The sequence below is a fragment of the Phoca vitulina genome, unplaced genomic scaffold (assembly GCF_004348235.1).
Source record: "Phoca vitulina isolate PV1807 unplaced genomic scaffold, GSC_HSeal_1.0 scaffold15, whole genome shotgun sequence".
In the NCBI taxonomy this organism is placed as follows: Eukaryota; Metazoa; Chordata; class Mammalia; order Carnivora; family Phocidae; genus Phoca; species Phoca vitulina.
In genome coordinates, this window is record NW_022589718.1 from 5,687,368 (window position 1) to 5,703,381 (window position 16,014).

General features: G+C 47.7%; 1 protein-coding gene across 4 annotated transcripts in view; it reads right to left on the reverse strand.

The window, feature by feature from the left end:
* The window catches only part of PLEKHA2 (pleckstrin homology domain containing A2), a 74,610-nt gene that overhangs the window by 26,248 nt on the left and 32,348 nt on the right, over window positions 1-16,014 (reverse strand). For all 4 annotated transcript variants that reach the window (XM_032413365.1, XM_032413364.1, XM_032413366.1 and 1 more), the window contains 3 exons: window positions 7,156-7,212; window positions 1,547-1,595; window positions 71-168 (listed from right to left, as the gene is read on the reverse strand). In XM_032413365.1, the coding sequence (XP_032269256.1) occupies window positions 71-168; window positions 1,547-1,595; window positions 7,156-7,212 (204 nt within the window). The remainder of the gene's footprint in view (window positions 1-70; window positions 169-1,546; window positions 1,596-7,155; window positions 7,213-16,014) is intronic.

The following is a 16,014-nucleotide window of genomic DNA, read 5'->3' on the forward strand; positions in this document are numbered from 1 at the left end:
CACCACAAACAGCCCACGTGCTGAAAAGAGGCACTGAGCCCCTCCAGAAAAAAGAAGGAATCATACGTACGGTGATCTTGCTGGCTTGGTTCAGGGCTTCCACCCAGTCCTTCAGATCCTTCTGGTCATTAGCTTGAAGAAAATACCTCTGAGAGAGGGCATTGATGACTGCAGTAGTCATGGGGGAAGCAAAGAGAAAAACCCAGGTCAGAACACATGCAAGACAAAAAGACGCCACAAAACTAAGGTGCTTGAAGTAGCAAGGGGGAGAACTCCACAGAGCACTGAAGACATCTGCCATGGTGCAAAGTCAGCTGCATGAATATCTGGGAAGCAGCAGGCTACAGTTGCTCTCTCTTTAAAAGTGTGAATTATTCCATTAGCCACGAGAACAACACCTGTTCGTGTTTTAAAACCACCCCCTTCATGTGCTGTTGTACAGGGCTGAGGCTTCTAGTCCGCCCACCATCAACAAGACACGAGCTTGAACTGCTTTCTAGAGGCGCCAGCCGATTTAGAGTCATGATGATACAGATAAAGTTTTGGACCCAGTGCTCCTTGTTTCCACTGGCACAACTGGCCTGGCTTGGGAGTCTTGCCTGTGGTCGGAAAATGGAACAAAGCTTGCCTGAGATCAAATCTGTGACCCTGACCTCACTCTCAACCTGTTCTTTCCTCTGAGCACTCCATGAGGTCAATCGTTTTACTTCTGGGTTCATTACTTATCTTGTTTAGATCTGCTGACCACAAAATCTGAGATAGTCATTTCTGAGCTTAGCAATGATATTTGAAAGAAACGGGACAACGAGAACACCAAAGAAGCCTGAACCAACCCGAAGTCAGGAGAGAAGACAGCTCAAGTGACCATTTTATTCTCCTAGCAAAAATAAGCCAGAACTATAGGAGGCGAGCATCACGGGGTAGACAGAGAATTCATGAGTTCATTCACTCATTCAGCAAATATTACTGAGCATCCACTATATGCCAGTGGGGATACAGCAGTGACAAAACAAAGGGACAGCCCTGCTTCACAGAGGTGACATGCAGAACCACCCTAGATAAACAAGAGAGGCTACTCGTTAGCATCTGCTTGTAGCACTTAGCACATTCCTGAGAACACAGTAGGAGCCAAATAACGACTGATGACTTAATGAGTAGGGGCATCCAATGAGTGACCCTGCTTCCTGTGTCACTCCCAACTCTGGCACTCATGTGGCAATGCTGAGATGCTCAACAGGATACTCCTTTTCTATTGTTCTACCTTTCCTGAGCATCTGAGAGGGGGGTTCCCAGAAACTACTAGAAGATACCCTGGACCCTGCCCTGCGGAGTCAGGAAAACAGAACCATCGCTGGTCCCCATACCTCCGTCTTAACGGTATTAACTATCTTCGCAGTGAGACCAAGGAAAGCTAGGCCCGTCGCCATGACTGAAGTCACGCCCACACGCAGAGGGCAAGTCACATGTGATCACAGGACTGTCTGCGCACAAAGAGGAAGCTGCTCCAGGAGTGTTCAGAAAACCCAGTCCCCAGTTCAGTACTCACCAAAGCAAAATGGAGTTTTGGGTTTCTGCTTCGGTGTAGCTATGCTCACCTAAACCAAATAAAAAATAAAAGAAACAAGAACATGTTTCTAAGACGGTTGTAAAGCATTTTTTTTCAAAGTTTTTCTTTTTTTTTTTTGCTGTGAAACTTTCCACACAAAGAAAGAAGAGTATATAAAACATATATAAACATTCTAAAGAATAAAAATTAAGTAGAAACCCTGTACTCACCATTCAGATTAAGAAATAGGCCATTATCAGTCCTATTTCTTAGAAGCCCTTGTGTACCCCTCCCTGATAGAATCCCATCCCCACCCCTCAAGGGATAACCACTATCTTGCTGTCTACCTTAATCTTCATCTTTGCAAAAACACTTTGAAAAGCCACCCAAGGGGCGCCTGGGTGGCTCGGTCGTTAAGCGTCTGCCTTCGGCTCAGGTCATGATCCCAGGGTCCCGGGATCGAGCCCCGCATCGGGCTCCCTGCTCAGTGGGAGGCCTGCTTCTCCCTCTCCCACTCCCCCTGCTTGTGTTCCCTCTCTCGCTGTGTCTCTGTCAAATAAATAAATAAAATCTTTAAAAAAAAAAAAAAAGCTACCCAATCCGACAAAATTCTCTTTGGACCACACAACCCGTACTTGGCCCATTCACACTAGGAAGATTCCATTCCTCTCTCAACCACTGACCCCTTCCCTAAACAGTTCTCCAAATTAAAGGTGGTATGGCTACAAATACACAGATTCCAATTAGAGCTCACAGAAAGGTCAGGCAGCATGCATTTGGACACATGGATCAATGTCCTTTATATCTACCCTGACTGCTTAACCCTGAAAATAAGAGGGGGCCCAAGGAATCAGAGCATACCTATGCATTTAAGGGAAGGGAACAGAAGAAAGTAGGAATATTTTTATAGCTCCTGTTGTGTTATTTCATTTAGTTTTTTTCAATCCTACCCCTTGCACGTACACTCCTGACTATGTGCATAGGTGAACCTACTTCACTCTGGTTCAAACATGCTGAATGAATAAAGGAAAACAAATCATATTCCCTCATATGCCAAGAGGTGACTACCCTTGATGGAGTCAAGTTGAACTCCCTGGAATAGGCCTCCACCACTTTACCTGGGATTGCTAAGGAGGCACCCCCAAGACTCTAGGTTAGGAAATATTCCCCACATTGTCATAATCCTCCTGTGGACATCATTCTCTCAGTCCCCTTTCCAAGCAAGGGCCTTCTCTTACTTACGTGAGACCTGAAAAAAATGCCTGCTCTCCAACATACAAAATGAACATAGTAGAGTCAACATCAATAAATAAATCATTAAATGTCTACATAACATTATATCAACCTCTTCGACAAGGATTTTAAGTGCCCACACAATGTCACATTAAGTCGACTTCATTAATGTTTTGATTAAACAATCACAAAAATCTCATTACATATGAAAATAATTAGTAGCTTTGATTTTCTTAGTTTACAAGAATCCTTGGATATGCAAGATGATTGCCAAGAAATATAGCCAATCACGAATTAAATGAGTGACTCAACCAAATCATTCCAAAAGTAAGATGACTGAAATCCTTTCGAATATTTTTTTTATTATGTTATGTTAGAATATTTTATAGCCAATTCTATTTAATGAGGGATATGGTTATATTCTGATATGTTCACCATGATGTGAGATGGAGGCCTTTAGGGCCTAATGAAAGCCTTTAAACAGTCCCGAAAAAATTAAAAATTCAGGCAAAGGTGAGCCCACCTATCCTGAGTTCAGTCACAGACTATCAAAATTCAGGCATGTCTTCATCACTCCCAGAAACCACGACTTCGTAAGTTCCGGCCCCTGTGCTACCTTGTTTCTTGGGTTTGGGATCCTGGGATTCCATCTGCACCACAGCTTATGCCTTTATCCTGCTTGTGTGTGATGTCCTGATCTGTCAGTGACTCATTTCCTTGCTCTTTCCCTCGGCACCCATGGTCCTCCTGCAGGTCCCTTGTGCCCATAACACCTGCGTGGCCTACTCTCGGTTCCTGTGTAGCTCTGACCAGCAGAGAGCGGCCTGGCCCTCAGAACCCACCTATCTCACGGCTTCCTTCCTACTGTAAGCTTTAGAATGGCTTTAAAAAGCTGGGCACTTTGAGACCCTCACCGGCTTATTAGAAGATTCACCCCTTTCTCCCAGAAAATGACATTTATCACTGACCAGAGAAAGCACCACTGGCTTTTCACCAGGTTGGATGACAAATGGTCCATGTTGACCACAACTTATTAGCAACCTATACTGAGGGAATCCTTCTGGCATGCTTATTACAACAACTGAACCTAAGCGATCACCTGGCTTTTCATTTGTTTTTATAGGTTTTTCCAGTTTTCAGTCAGGGGACATGGGTGATTACATGCATGCACATCCATAATTTGCCTCATGCCTAACCACAGAAGGATTATTTGGCAAAGCAGCTAGCTCCTTGCTGAATCAACCAGACATCAGTCCTAGTTCTGCCCTGTAGGCCGTTTAGCAAGGGTAAGACCCTCAGTGTCTCTGATCAGCTTCCCAATTAGCAAAGCCAGAGAGCAATTACTAGTCTCCTTCTTATCGTCACAGAATGGCAAAAGAGAAAAATGAAATCCTCTCTACCTGTGCTGTGTCCCTCAGGGAGAAGGGCCTCATTTACTATGGAAAGGTAGCTCTGGCCTCCTCCTGATATCCTGGGGACCTCGGCGGCAGAATCCCTCCTCCCCTGGGAGGTATAAGCCCTCTGGCCTCCACCCCACCTCACGCCGATGATCAGACCAGACTGTGCAGTCTCCTTCAGATGTAGTGAAGGAACAGAGGATCCTGAAAAGTATGGCTCACAGACCAGCTATAGTGAGGGCAGCCAAGTGCTACCATCTGCCTGCCCCGAGGTGGCCACAGTTAAGTAGCTGCGTAGCAGTGGTTGACTGGTGGGTACCGGGTTATGCAAGCAACGAGAGGAGGTCAGGATGTGAGGGGCGGAATGGGCATGGGTCAACCATAGAGTGACGCAGACAAGGCCACTCGACAGCTCAACAGACTCTCAGGAACTTGCTCTTATCAGATCAAACACAGACCACAGGAGCAGCAAACTCCTTGGTCACAGGGCATGCTAGCCAGCCCCATCCTGTCTGCCCCTGGCCGGAAGTGGAGCTGGGGCCCCTCTGGCAGAAGCTGCAGCAGCAGAATAAGGTCTTGAAGCTCTGGGCTAGCTCTGCCTCAGTGTCCGGGGCACCCCTGCCCCATGAGGTGGCATCAAGAGCGGAGGAAGCAGCATCAGTTACACAGAATGACTGGAAGGGTTCTAAGCAGTGGTCTCTGGACCAGCTTCACAAGGTCAATGAGCCCTGAAATTATAGGCAAAACCAGGGTGTTGTAGACACATAATATACTTTACCTGGAAAAGGAGTCCATGCTCTTCATCCAACACTCAAAAGGATCTGTGACCACCACCGATCTCCCCCCGCCCCACCACCACCACAAAAGGTTAAGAACCAGTGTTCTAGGAAGGTCTTCCTTATAACTAACTGAGGGCAAGGCCCTGACAGGGCGGGACACAGCCGGGGTGGGACACCAGGGCTGGCTGTATAGAAGAGAAGAGCCATCAGGCGAGGTGGGAAGGTGGTAGCACCAAGCCCACCTTCCATCATTCTCTAGTTTGCCCCAAACCTGGTTCTGCTGCCATCAATGCCCTGGAGGACATCAAGTCAAGGATTTTCATCTCTGTTGGCCTTTCTGAAGGAACTCAGTGTCCCAACACTAGCCTTTAAGAAGGAGCTATGGAACAGCACCCCTGCACAGGGACCACACATACACCGCGAGCCAGGTCGACACTGGGGTGAAACGCTTTACTCTGGGAGGGACTACCCAGGGGTTAACACGAAATAAGCTGGAATGCTGAATTTCATGCCAGTAGCACTGCTAAATGTGTTTCTGGGAAAACCCCTGCTTTCTGGCACTGGGTCAGGAAGGAGTTAAAGGCTCTCCACTCCGTGTAACCTGACCCTGGGGCAGCTGTGGGCTTTGCAAAAACACCCACCCAGGCCTGCATCTCCCAGAAGGGCCAAAAGGCAGGTCCATCCTTCCCTAAATGAGGCAGCCTCCAAAGCTGAGAATTCTAAAAACCCTCATCTGAGCTGCATTTATAAATCATGATTCAGCAGGAGATGGTATTCACTCTTCCCCGAAGTCTCCCAAACCCTCTCCAACAGGAGAAGGTTTGGAGTTTCACTAATAATGAGGTTCCCTGCTCCCCCTCCCTGATTCTGCTCCTCCAAACCTCCTGGAGAAAGACCTCATGAGCCCACAGCAAGACCAGACAGGAGAGGGGAAGGCCCAGGCACTCTGACCTGCCTGGCCCCAGAGGCAGCCACATCTCTCACCGCAAGGCCAGCACAAATTGCCCACAGCTGTGCTAGCAAAGCTTCGCTCTAAGCCCTGCCCCCTCCCGCCGAGGTCATGATCTCCTCTCTCTAATCCGCTCAAACCCTGCCCTGCGTCTTCTGCCTCGGTGCCCAGCTGTGTCTGCCAGCCACTGCCTGCAGCCCCTGCCCCTGCCTCCACCTCCGACCACCCCCCACCCCGCCCACCCAGCCAGGCGCGATGGGAGGCTGGACACAAGGGTTCCCAAAGCTCGCAAGGCCAAGGAGCCAGCGGTCCCTCAGATCAGGGTCCCCCCACCTTGTCTCAACCCCTGAGGGTGGGGCAGCGTGAGCAAAGCAGCAGAGATCCCCAAGAGGCCTGAAGTGAGGGGTGCGTGGGGAGAGCAGGGCTTCCGGAACCTTCGTGCTGGCTGGGCGCCACCTGGCTCTTCTCGCTGGACGAAGAGTTCCTCTTTCTGGCAAGGCTCTAAATCCCCGGCCCTTTTTTTTATCTCTGCTGCATCACAGGTCAGCACTGGAGCCTGCTCCAGGGAGGGGCCGCTATAAGAAGCTAAATTCAGCAGCTACGTATGGGCATCATCAACCAGCCCACCGCCGCCGCCCCCCGCCCCCGGGTCTCAGCTCCGAAGAGGGACTGCTCTTGCCCTGTCTGCACTAATTGGACCGGGGACGGCCTGTCAGCCCACCTGCCAGGCTCTCCAGCCATCATCTGGCTGCTGAATAGTTCCCCGGCACAACTGAGGGCCTTCCAGGGGCTCTCCTAGCCTTCCCTCCACAGGCATTCTGTCCAGATGATAGATAATCCAGCGCAGCCCCGACCCTTTCTGAGCCTCTCCTGTTGAACAATACCCTTGGGAGAATCTTCTATAGTCACTGGGATTTTACAGTTGTTTTGTACTCCTTTTTGCCTCAATGACGAGAAAAGGTCACGCCCAACTCCTACCCCCACCACCTATGCCTCCTTGGCAGGAGTGGGGAGCATCACTGACTGATGTGTCCCAGGAGTAAGAGGCTTCAGGCTCACCCTCCAAGAACCTGTTAAACACACTCCACCCAGTGCCGGTCAGCAGCAAAGCTTCCAAAGGGAGGGCAGGGGAGCACTTCACTGCCCATGCAACACATCCAAATGCTAATGCCCGAAGAATTTGACAGTTCTCGTTTAGATACTAAACCCACTTAGAGGATGCGAATCCCCAGAGCTCCAGGCGAACATTACCTTCGAGATGTAGGTCAGCTGCAAAGATCCAACGGCTCCTGCCCCCATTGCCAGGTTCTGAAAGACATATGTTTTTCATTTTAAGAAGCATAATGCTATGTGAGGCAGTGGAAACAGCACTAAGAGACGGAAGACCAAGACTCTAGTCCTGGCTTTGCAACCTTGAGCAAGCCACTTACCCACATTCTTTAGCTCACTTTCCTCCGTGAAACGGTGATAACCTGCCATGGCTATGTTACCTGCATGGACCTTATCCTTGGCCTTACTTACTAGGGAGGGGTGTGTTCTAGGACGGTGGTAAAAAGTGTGAGCTCCACCATTTGACAGTGAATAAGTTCCTTAAGCACTAAGCCTCAGTTTTCCTTTCTATAAAAAATAGGGATAATAACCTACCTCACAAGGCACTCATAAGGATGAGCTAATACATTTAAGGGCACTTGGAATCATCCCTGGTACATAGAGGGCTCTCAACAAATATTAGCTATTATATTTCTTCTTTCCTGACAGCTCTGGCCTCCTTATTGGCTTGGTCCTGCTTTATGCTGCTTCAAATTCTTTTTGTAATAAACAGGGTACTGATTCACACAATACAGAAATAAAAAAAATAAAGCTGTTCAGTTTATTTCACAAGATTATTATGAGTACCAACTGGGATGATGTCTGTACGCCATAAAACACTAAGTCAATGTTCTATTAAAACAGCAAGAAACTCACAGGCACCTCATCGGGCAATATTCTTTGGCTTTCTAATTTCTCCACTGTCAGAAACGGAGCAATGAAGACACAGGGATGATAGCATACCAAAGAAATGAACAAGATTAGAAACCTCAGCTGTGGAGTTTATTTATAAGTTGGAAAATCCACTCCCCCATGGACCTTGAGAACCTGTCCACAGCTCCTGGTGCCCCTTAAGCTGTTGCATAAGCCTCCAAGAATAACTTTGAAGCCCCCAGTTACCTGGGGTTATCTCAAAGCAATAAGGGAGATAAATCTTGGGTAATGAGAATTTAGTAAATTTCCTAAAGGGTTAGCAGTGAAATGAGCTGTCATTCCAGGAGACTGCCCTTAAGAAGTATCTTAGTCGGTAGGGAAGAGCCCTTCTAGGCCCAATTGCAAATGCAATATGTGAAATTTTCTATACACAAGAAAATAGATGGGGATGATACCACGATAAAAGGATTCTCAGAGACCTTAAATTGTAGAGTAAGAAATTCAGAAAGGATGTTGCCCCCTACCCCCCTTCTTTTTTTTAACAAAATGAGGCCATAAATCTAAATGCTGCCTTCGAGAAGCCAGACTAGCATTTCAGATACGGATGATCTGATTTACACATTTTTTTCGAATATACAGTGATTGCATTTTGTCGACTTTTAAGGAAACCTCTATCGGGTAAAGAGAGATAGGCCCTGTGCCCCTAAATCAGAGTCCACAAAGGAGCCACAGGCACCCCAAAAGGCCAATGAGCAACCAACAGTGCCCCCAGGACAACGCGAACTGCTCTGGGCAGACAGCTCCGCACACAGTAAGGCTGCCTGCAAGGACAGCCACCAGCCTGTCGGACCGCTGAGCACCTGGCCCGCTCCTAGCCCCCATTTGGCACTGGAGGAAAGTGAGGGATCGGTCCAAGGTCACATAATTGGTGGAAGAACCTGAACTATAAAGCTCAGGTCACCTGACTTCAACCCAATGCCCTAGAAGCAGCATGATAAAATCTTAAAAGCTTGAGCTGTTGGAATTCTAGCTGTGACATTATCGCCCTATGACTGTAGGCAAGTTTCTTTACCTATAAAAGGGGGGGACAGTAAACCCTGTTTCACAGGCTTGTTGTGAGAATTACATGAAAATCCGTAAGGAGAGCCTAGCCCATGGTAGCTCCTCTCCCGGACCCACAACACTAATTACAAGATGCAGATGCCAAGTCTCAGGGTTTGGTCTTGCACAACTCACTCTCATCACCCCAAACCACAGCCCAAAGGCCTCCAGAGCCCTATCTGGAATTATGAGTGATGAAGTGGGATCTGGGGAACCATTCGGACACTAACCCACACGTAATGACAGATACGAGCCGATCAGATTTCAACTACTTCATCCCCTCCGCCCTCCAGGGCTGCTCCACCCTCGGTCCCCTGCCCGCCCCCCCCTTCAGCTCTCCCACTCCAGAAAGACACAGGAGCAGTTCTCCTGCCCGGTTACCTGGGGGCAGGGGGCCTTCACCTCCCTCACCCACCGCCCACCCCACAGTCTGCTGCTAGGCTCACATGTACCTCCCTCTCCACCATGAGAAGCCAGGAAAATATGACGAGTGTCTGTAAATGCCGGGAGGGGGGGGAGAGGGGGAATGAATGACAGGAGAAAACAGCCCCAGGATCCCTGAGCCTTGATCCAGAGTGACGGCTCCGTGTCCACTCCAGTGACTGGACCTGGGAGATTAATGGTGACAGCTCGCTGCCAGGGTGGCAGCCCCAGGCAGAACCTTCCTGGTCAAGGAAGAATGTACCAACATGTCTGAGCTGAGGACCTCGGCAGCCAGTCGTCAGGCCAGGAACGCCAAGAAACAGCACCTGGGGTGGGGCAGGGTGTCAAAGCTGCCTCTCCAGGACGCGGCCCTGTCTCTTCCAGGGAAGGGACAAGAGGATCTACCTTCACAAAGCTTCTCCAGCCTGCGGTCTGTTCCTGAGCTCCCCCCTCTCTGAATTCCTGTGCACCAATCCGTCTCCAGCTGTGGTGCACATCACACTCTCCCGGGGAGCTTGTTTGAAAAGGCCCGGGCTCAGGCCTCACCCGAAAAAACACTGAATCAGAGTCAAATGGAATGTGGTCAGAACATGCACATTTTTTAAATGTTCCCAAGTGATCCCTACACAGGCCCAAGGCTGAGAACAACTGATCTCAAAACTGATGACAAAATCTAGCCCTCAATTCTATATTGGAGTATATTTTTCTGCGAGTTTAAGTCTCTTCTTACTAGATTTTAAGCACATGGAGGACATGAGTAGAATCTTATTACATAGCAGACTCCTCAATCTTTATTTACTCATTATTAGTTTTTAAAGATCTATTTATTGGTTTATTTATTTTGAGAGAGAGAGAGAATGCACAAGTGCACAAGCTGGGGGCAGGGCGGGGCAGGGGGTGGGGACCGAGGGAGAAGGAGAGAGAATCCCAAGCACACTCCCTGCTGAGCACAGAGGTGTATGCAGGGCTCGATCCCAGGACCCCGAGTTCATGACGGGAACAGAAACCAAGAGTCAGACGCTTAACCAACTGAGCCACACAGGTGCCCCTGGACTCCTCAATTTTTAAGCAAAAACACTACTTGCTTGGTGGTTAAGTTCCCAAACTAGTCCCTAAAAGCCTGCTACACTCAGTACTGAAGACCTCCCATCCACCATTGGCGAACGACGTTTCTTTGGAAAGAACTTGTTCATGTTTTGAACTGGGCTGTCACTTGAGGTTGCAGTTTCCATGACCTCAGGCAGGGTTCCTGAGGGACAGGAATCGGGTGGAGGGGGCATAAAAAGACCGAGCCCCAACAACAAGAGGGTCAAGGGAAGCATCTGAAATGAGAGCATCTGAGCGGATGGGGAGTGAAGACAGGCTGGTGGGAAGGCTGCTTATGGGAACCACCTGCAGATATTTTTAAACAAACTAATCCCCACGCCTCATTCCCAGGGTTTTAACTGATCTGGGGTAGGGCCCAGGCACCTGTAATGTTTTTCCAGCACCGCAGTGATTCCACGGTGCTGCCCGTTTTGAGGACCACTGCTGCACACATGGGCTGGTCCTGCTGACTCTGCACTAGAGATGCAGCAGCTGGTGAGAAAGCCACGCCCAGCGGCAGCCCACAGGGTGACCTTGGTTGCTGCACCAGCAATAAACAGGGAGAAAGGGAAGGGCAGGGCAGCGGGAAAGGGGATTCCAGTGCCACGCATGGCTGGCAGCCACTGGACGTGAGGATGTCTGGAAGTCAGAAGCATTCTCGATTTTCCGAAACACTGTAGGGCACAGGGCAGGTTCCCATTAAATGACTGACAGTTTTTATGAAGATACTGCCAACACCTTGCTGTTTGCTCAAGCGTTCTTCTGCCACCAAGGGCCTCAAAGAAGCTCCCGCTCCCCATGAGTGGAAAGCGTGGGGTTTATTCTTTTCCATCACCAAGGAAGGAGCTGAGAGGCCCACACAGAGATGTGACAAACCTCCCGTAGTAAGCCTTTTTTCCAGAAGCAACATTATCTCATTTCGAAATAGAAAATTTTACCCTAGGAGTGTCTCCTACTCCCTTTCCCATCTTCTAACGAGAGTAACAAGGAGCACAGAAGTGACTAACTAGAGAGTCATAAATTCACAGAGCAACACCACTAAAGGGTTCTGGTGATCCCTCATCATTTGCCGCATGAGTCCTCTAAGGCTCAAGGTGGGGAAATGACTTCCTCAGGGAGCTGAATAAAGATAGAGCTTGTAGCTCCCACCATCAATCTAGTGCTTCAGCAAAGCACAGCTTGAGGAAGGAAAAAGGAAACTGACGTATATTTAGAGTTAATTTTGCACCAGGCCTGGCTGCTAGGTACTCCTGCACATTGTCGCTTAATCCTAACAATCCCATTTTACAGATGAAGAAACTAAGGACTGAGCAGGTGAAGCAACTTGCCCAAGGTCACACACGCAGTGAGCAGTCAGGCCAGTATTCAAACCCAACCCTTCCTGATTCCCCAATCTCACGCGCTTTCCCTCTACGCCATGCCACCTCCCGTGAGACAATCCAAATGTACAAGGACCTGCTCATTATCTAAGAGTTGATTACCAATGAAAGGTAAATACAAGAGCAGGACCAGCAGGGTTACACCAAAAGAGGCCCTCGACAGTTGCCCAAGCTGGGCAGGGCAGGAACTGGTCAAACTGGCTCTTGCGTGCTAAACTCCGAAAGACCAGGGATTTGGAGTGGAAAGGGGGAAAAAAGATGCCTTCTTACCTTCTCTTCTCTCCCTCCAGGGTGCCTAGCAGAACACATCAGGCAGTCAAAACTAGCTTGCTGGTCAACGAGTGGGAGGAGGAGGAAGGGGATGTATACGGAAATCCCACAGCTAGGCCATGAGGCAACATGGCTGCCCATAGGCTGCAACCACAACTCAAACACGAGGAACCGAGGCCAGACACAGACTCTCAGAAAAGAAAGACTCGCCTAAGAAGAGCTGTATGATGGGAACGGAGGGAAGAACATAATTCCCTCTGCCCCACATTCTACAGCCCCCGCCCCAGAATGGGAGAGCAACAAAAGGAAAGTAACCAAGCTATTTCCAGGCATTAGGTGACCCAGACAGTGGCCTGACTTGCTGCTCTGGTATCAAACACATCTCCTCCCCTCCATTCACTTCCTGATACTAACTTGAGGAAGGGTGAAATGCCCATGGCTGCTCTCCTCATTCTCTAGTTCAAAATTTGCATTTAACCCTTGCCTTCCAGAAAAGTCAACTCTGCATCATGAACCGCTCTGCTGGTGCAATGCTTGCGTTCTGTTGTCTGGACGCCTCCTCTCTGTTCACCGCCGACCTGCATCAGCACGGGCTTCAGCCAGGATAGATTTCATGAAGGCTAAGTCTCTTGGCCACCACATGCCCAGCCCCTTTATTTCCCTCCCCCAGTCCTGGTGACAGTGACCTAAAGACATGGTCCAAGGCCTGGGCTCTAGATAATCCCCAGGACATGTTCAGGTTCCAAGACTCCAACCACTGGCCACTGAAATGGTTCTAAAACTTTAAAGTCAATAAGCCAAGCCCTTCACCCCTGTGCTCAAGGCAGCCTCCTCCACACGTGCCTCAAAACTCAGGAGTCACGGCCCCTCCGTCCTGGAATCGGCTCCGTTCCCCACTGCCCCGTGTCTGTCAGTGGTTCCACCTTCTCTCCCGGTCAGCCCGGCACTAACCCTCCGACTGCTCTCCTTCACCCTCCCATCAGTCACCAGGCCTGACATTTTCTTCCTTCACGTGGCCTCTCCGTCTATCCCTTTCTCTCTCTTCCCTGCGCACCACCGCCAACGACATTCCAGGACGCCCGAGACAAATGCCTCGCTGTCAGCAAATGACATCTCGGTAATACTTCAGAGTTTATGCAAGCACTTCCACATACATTACTTTATTTAATCTTCACAGCAACTATGTCAGAGATAGAGATAATATCATTACCAGTGTTTTACAGATGAGGACACGAGGCTCAAAAAAAAAAAAAAAAAAAAAAAAAGGGTGTTTCCCTAATTCAGGTACACATCGAGTTGTCCTGCGCTCAAGGGATACAAACTAAGAAAATGGGCTTGGGAGCAAAATCTAATATGTAGCCCCCTCCCAAATACACAGTTGCCTGCTTTGCCTTGGAGACATTATTTGAATAGTAAAATGGCATCCTTTTGTATATAAATAGTTATACAAACACATAAAAGTACACATATACAATAGATATATCAAACACTGAAGGTTGAAATCTCAAAGCAAAACATTAACAACAATAAAACCAAAGGCAAATTTTAAGAAAACTTACAACAGTTTCACCACAGTTCCACTTTGGTAAAACCTTGGCTAAATTTCACAGCTTCCCTCTCCTTTGGTTAGACTTTAATACCGACTAGTGCTATGAACACGATTGTCCCAAAGTGCCTCTTGGTTTTCACTTCCTTTTAATTTAGACAAAGTACCATCTTGTGATAAAGAAAATGAGGATTGTTTTAAAAAACACACAAGATTACTATAGTATTTTATGTTAATTCTCAATAAGTCATACATAATTTTAATTCTAAAAAAAAAAAAAACACATTAACGGACTAATAATTTTCCCTTAGTGGAATTTGCATTATGGTAAAAGTACAGACCTGTTGCTTGAAATCTTCTTTTTTTACCAAAGGAATTCTGCATCCTGCCTCTAACAGACAGTATGGACAAAAGCCTGCCAGAAATTCTACTTGGCCCTTGAAATCATTTGACTACATGGAAATATACCATGTAGTCCAAAGTCATTAATATACCAATAACACAAAATCCCTGACTGAAAAACACTTTGCTCCAGCAAAACAATTGCTGGAGGTCTGAAAAGTCTCATGATGCTTGTTTATGCAGAGAACATCTCTGGACAGACATGTAAGAAACTGGTAATGTGGGCTGCCTCTGGCTAGAGGACTATGTGGCTGGCGGACAGGACTGGGAGGGAGGAACCTGTCACTAGATCAGCAGTCCCACATTTTGAATTTTGTACCATATGCGTGTATTGGCTATTTTTTTTTTAAGTTATCTTACTGGTTCTTGGCATTTTGACAGGGTGAAGCCTATGGTGCAAAAATCTTTTAAATATTGATGGATTTCAGCCAAATTTTGCTCAAGGAGGCTTCTGACAAAAACTTCACAATTTTAAAAAATACCAATTTTCACATAGCCTTTAAGACAAAACTACTGTCCATTTATTTATATGTTCTATGTATTCCTACCACGCTTCTGTATTCTTTCTACTAAAATATCCAAATAGCCAAAATAGCCAAATATCCATCTTTTTAACACAGCTAAAGCTCCTTGCCCCTTTCAACAAAAGAACTGCTTTCAGATTTAAAAAAGAAAAAAAAAAAGCAAAGGGCTCTCATTGTGGCCCCAGAGTTACCAGGAGAGATACCATCTTTCTGAATGTTACAATGATCCATAATTCACATCATGGTCTTTGGAAAGTAAAAGCATCGGAGTATTTTTTAGCAATGGAGAGAAAATACACTTCACAGAGTAAATTTGATAAGAACAACCATCTAGTGCAATAGTACGTTCATGCTTCTGTTTATCCTTTGTTCAGGGCTACATAATTTAGTCTTGCAATTACTTAGCCAAGTGGGCCTCACAGGCTGGAACATAAGCGTTGCCGTGCGATTAAAACATAGTTAGTCACTCTGTAGGTCACTGTAATAAAGTACAGCAGCCTAATTAAGGTATTTTATCTCCTCTCTCATGATAGGGACCAACATTAAATTAAAATACAGCTGCTGGAGCCATAATATCATAGCAATGTTTTCACAAAAGTCCAGCCAATGTTTGTTTCTATTCAAGAACTATTTGTGTGCTTGATATTGTCAGCATATTGATTTTTACATGCATTAGCCGGATCAGTGGCCATAAGCAGTAATATTGAAACCTTCCATTTACAGGGGTCCTTTTCAGCTAATGGGTTTCATCCCGTGTCGGTCTGGTGTCACCACTGTCCGTATCAAACACCTGGATTTCACACTTGACCGCATCAACTCTAAATTCTACCAGACATTTCGGGCTGTACCTGGTCCATGCATGCTGACCCCTAATGTGTACCTGCTCCTGGAGCTGTTCTGCCCACATCTGTAGAGCCGAAACCAGTGACTGTCCAGTGGGGCGTGCAAAAGCCCACCTCCCTTGGACAACTCTGAGGCCTAACTTACTTTGAGCCCCACTGCAGCCTCGGGCTGAGGCCTACCCTTTGCCAACTTCTGTTTGAGCTCAGACCCTTGTCTGGCTTCCTCTGCTTCCCCGTCCTGCTTCCCAGCTCTCTTGACAATTTCCAGAAGAACATTTCCTTAAGAAAAAACTTGGCCCAGGGGCACCTGGGTGGCTCAGTCAGTTAAGCATCTGACTTCAGCTCAGGTCATGATCTCAGGGTCCCGGGATGGAGCCCTCCATCGGGCTCCCCGCTCAGTGGGCAGTCTGCTTCTCCCTCTCCCTCTCCCGGCCCTCCCCCCACTCGTGCTCTCTCTGTCTCTCAAATAAATAAATAAACTCTTAAAATAGAAAGAAAAGGAAAGGAAAGGAAAGGAAAGGAAAGGAAAGGAAAGGAAAGGAAAGGAAAGGAAAGGAAAGGAAAGGAAAGGAAAG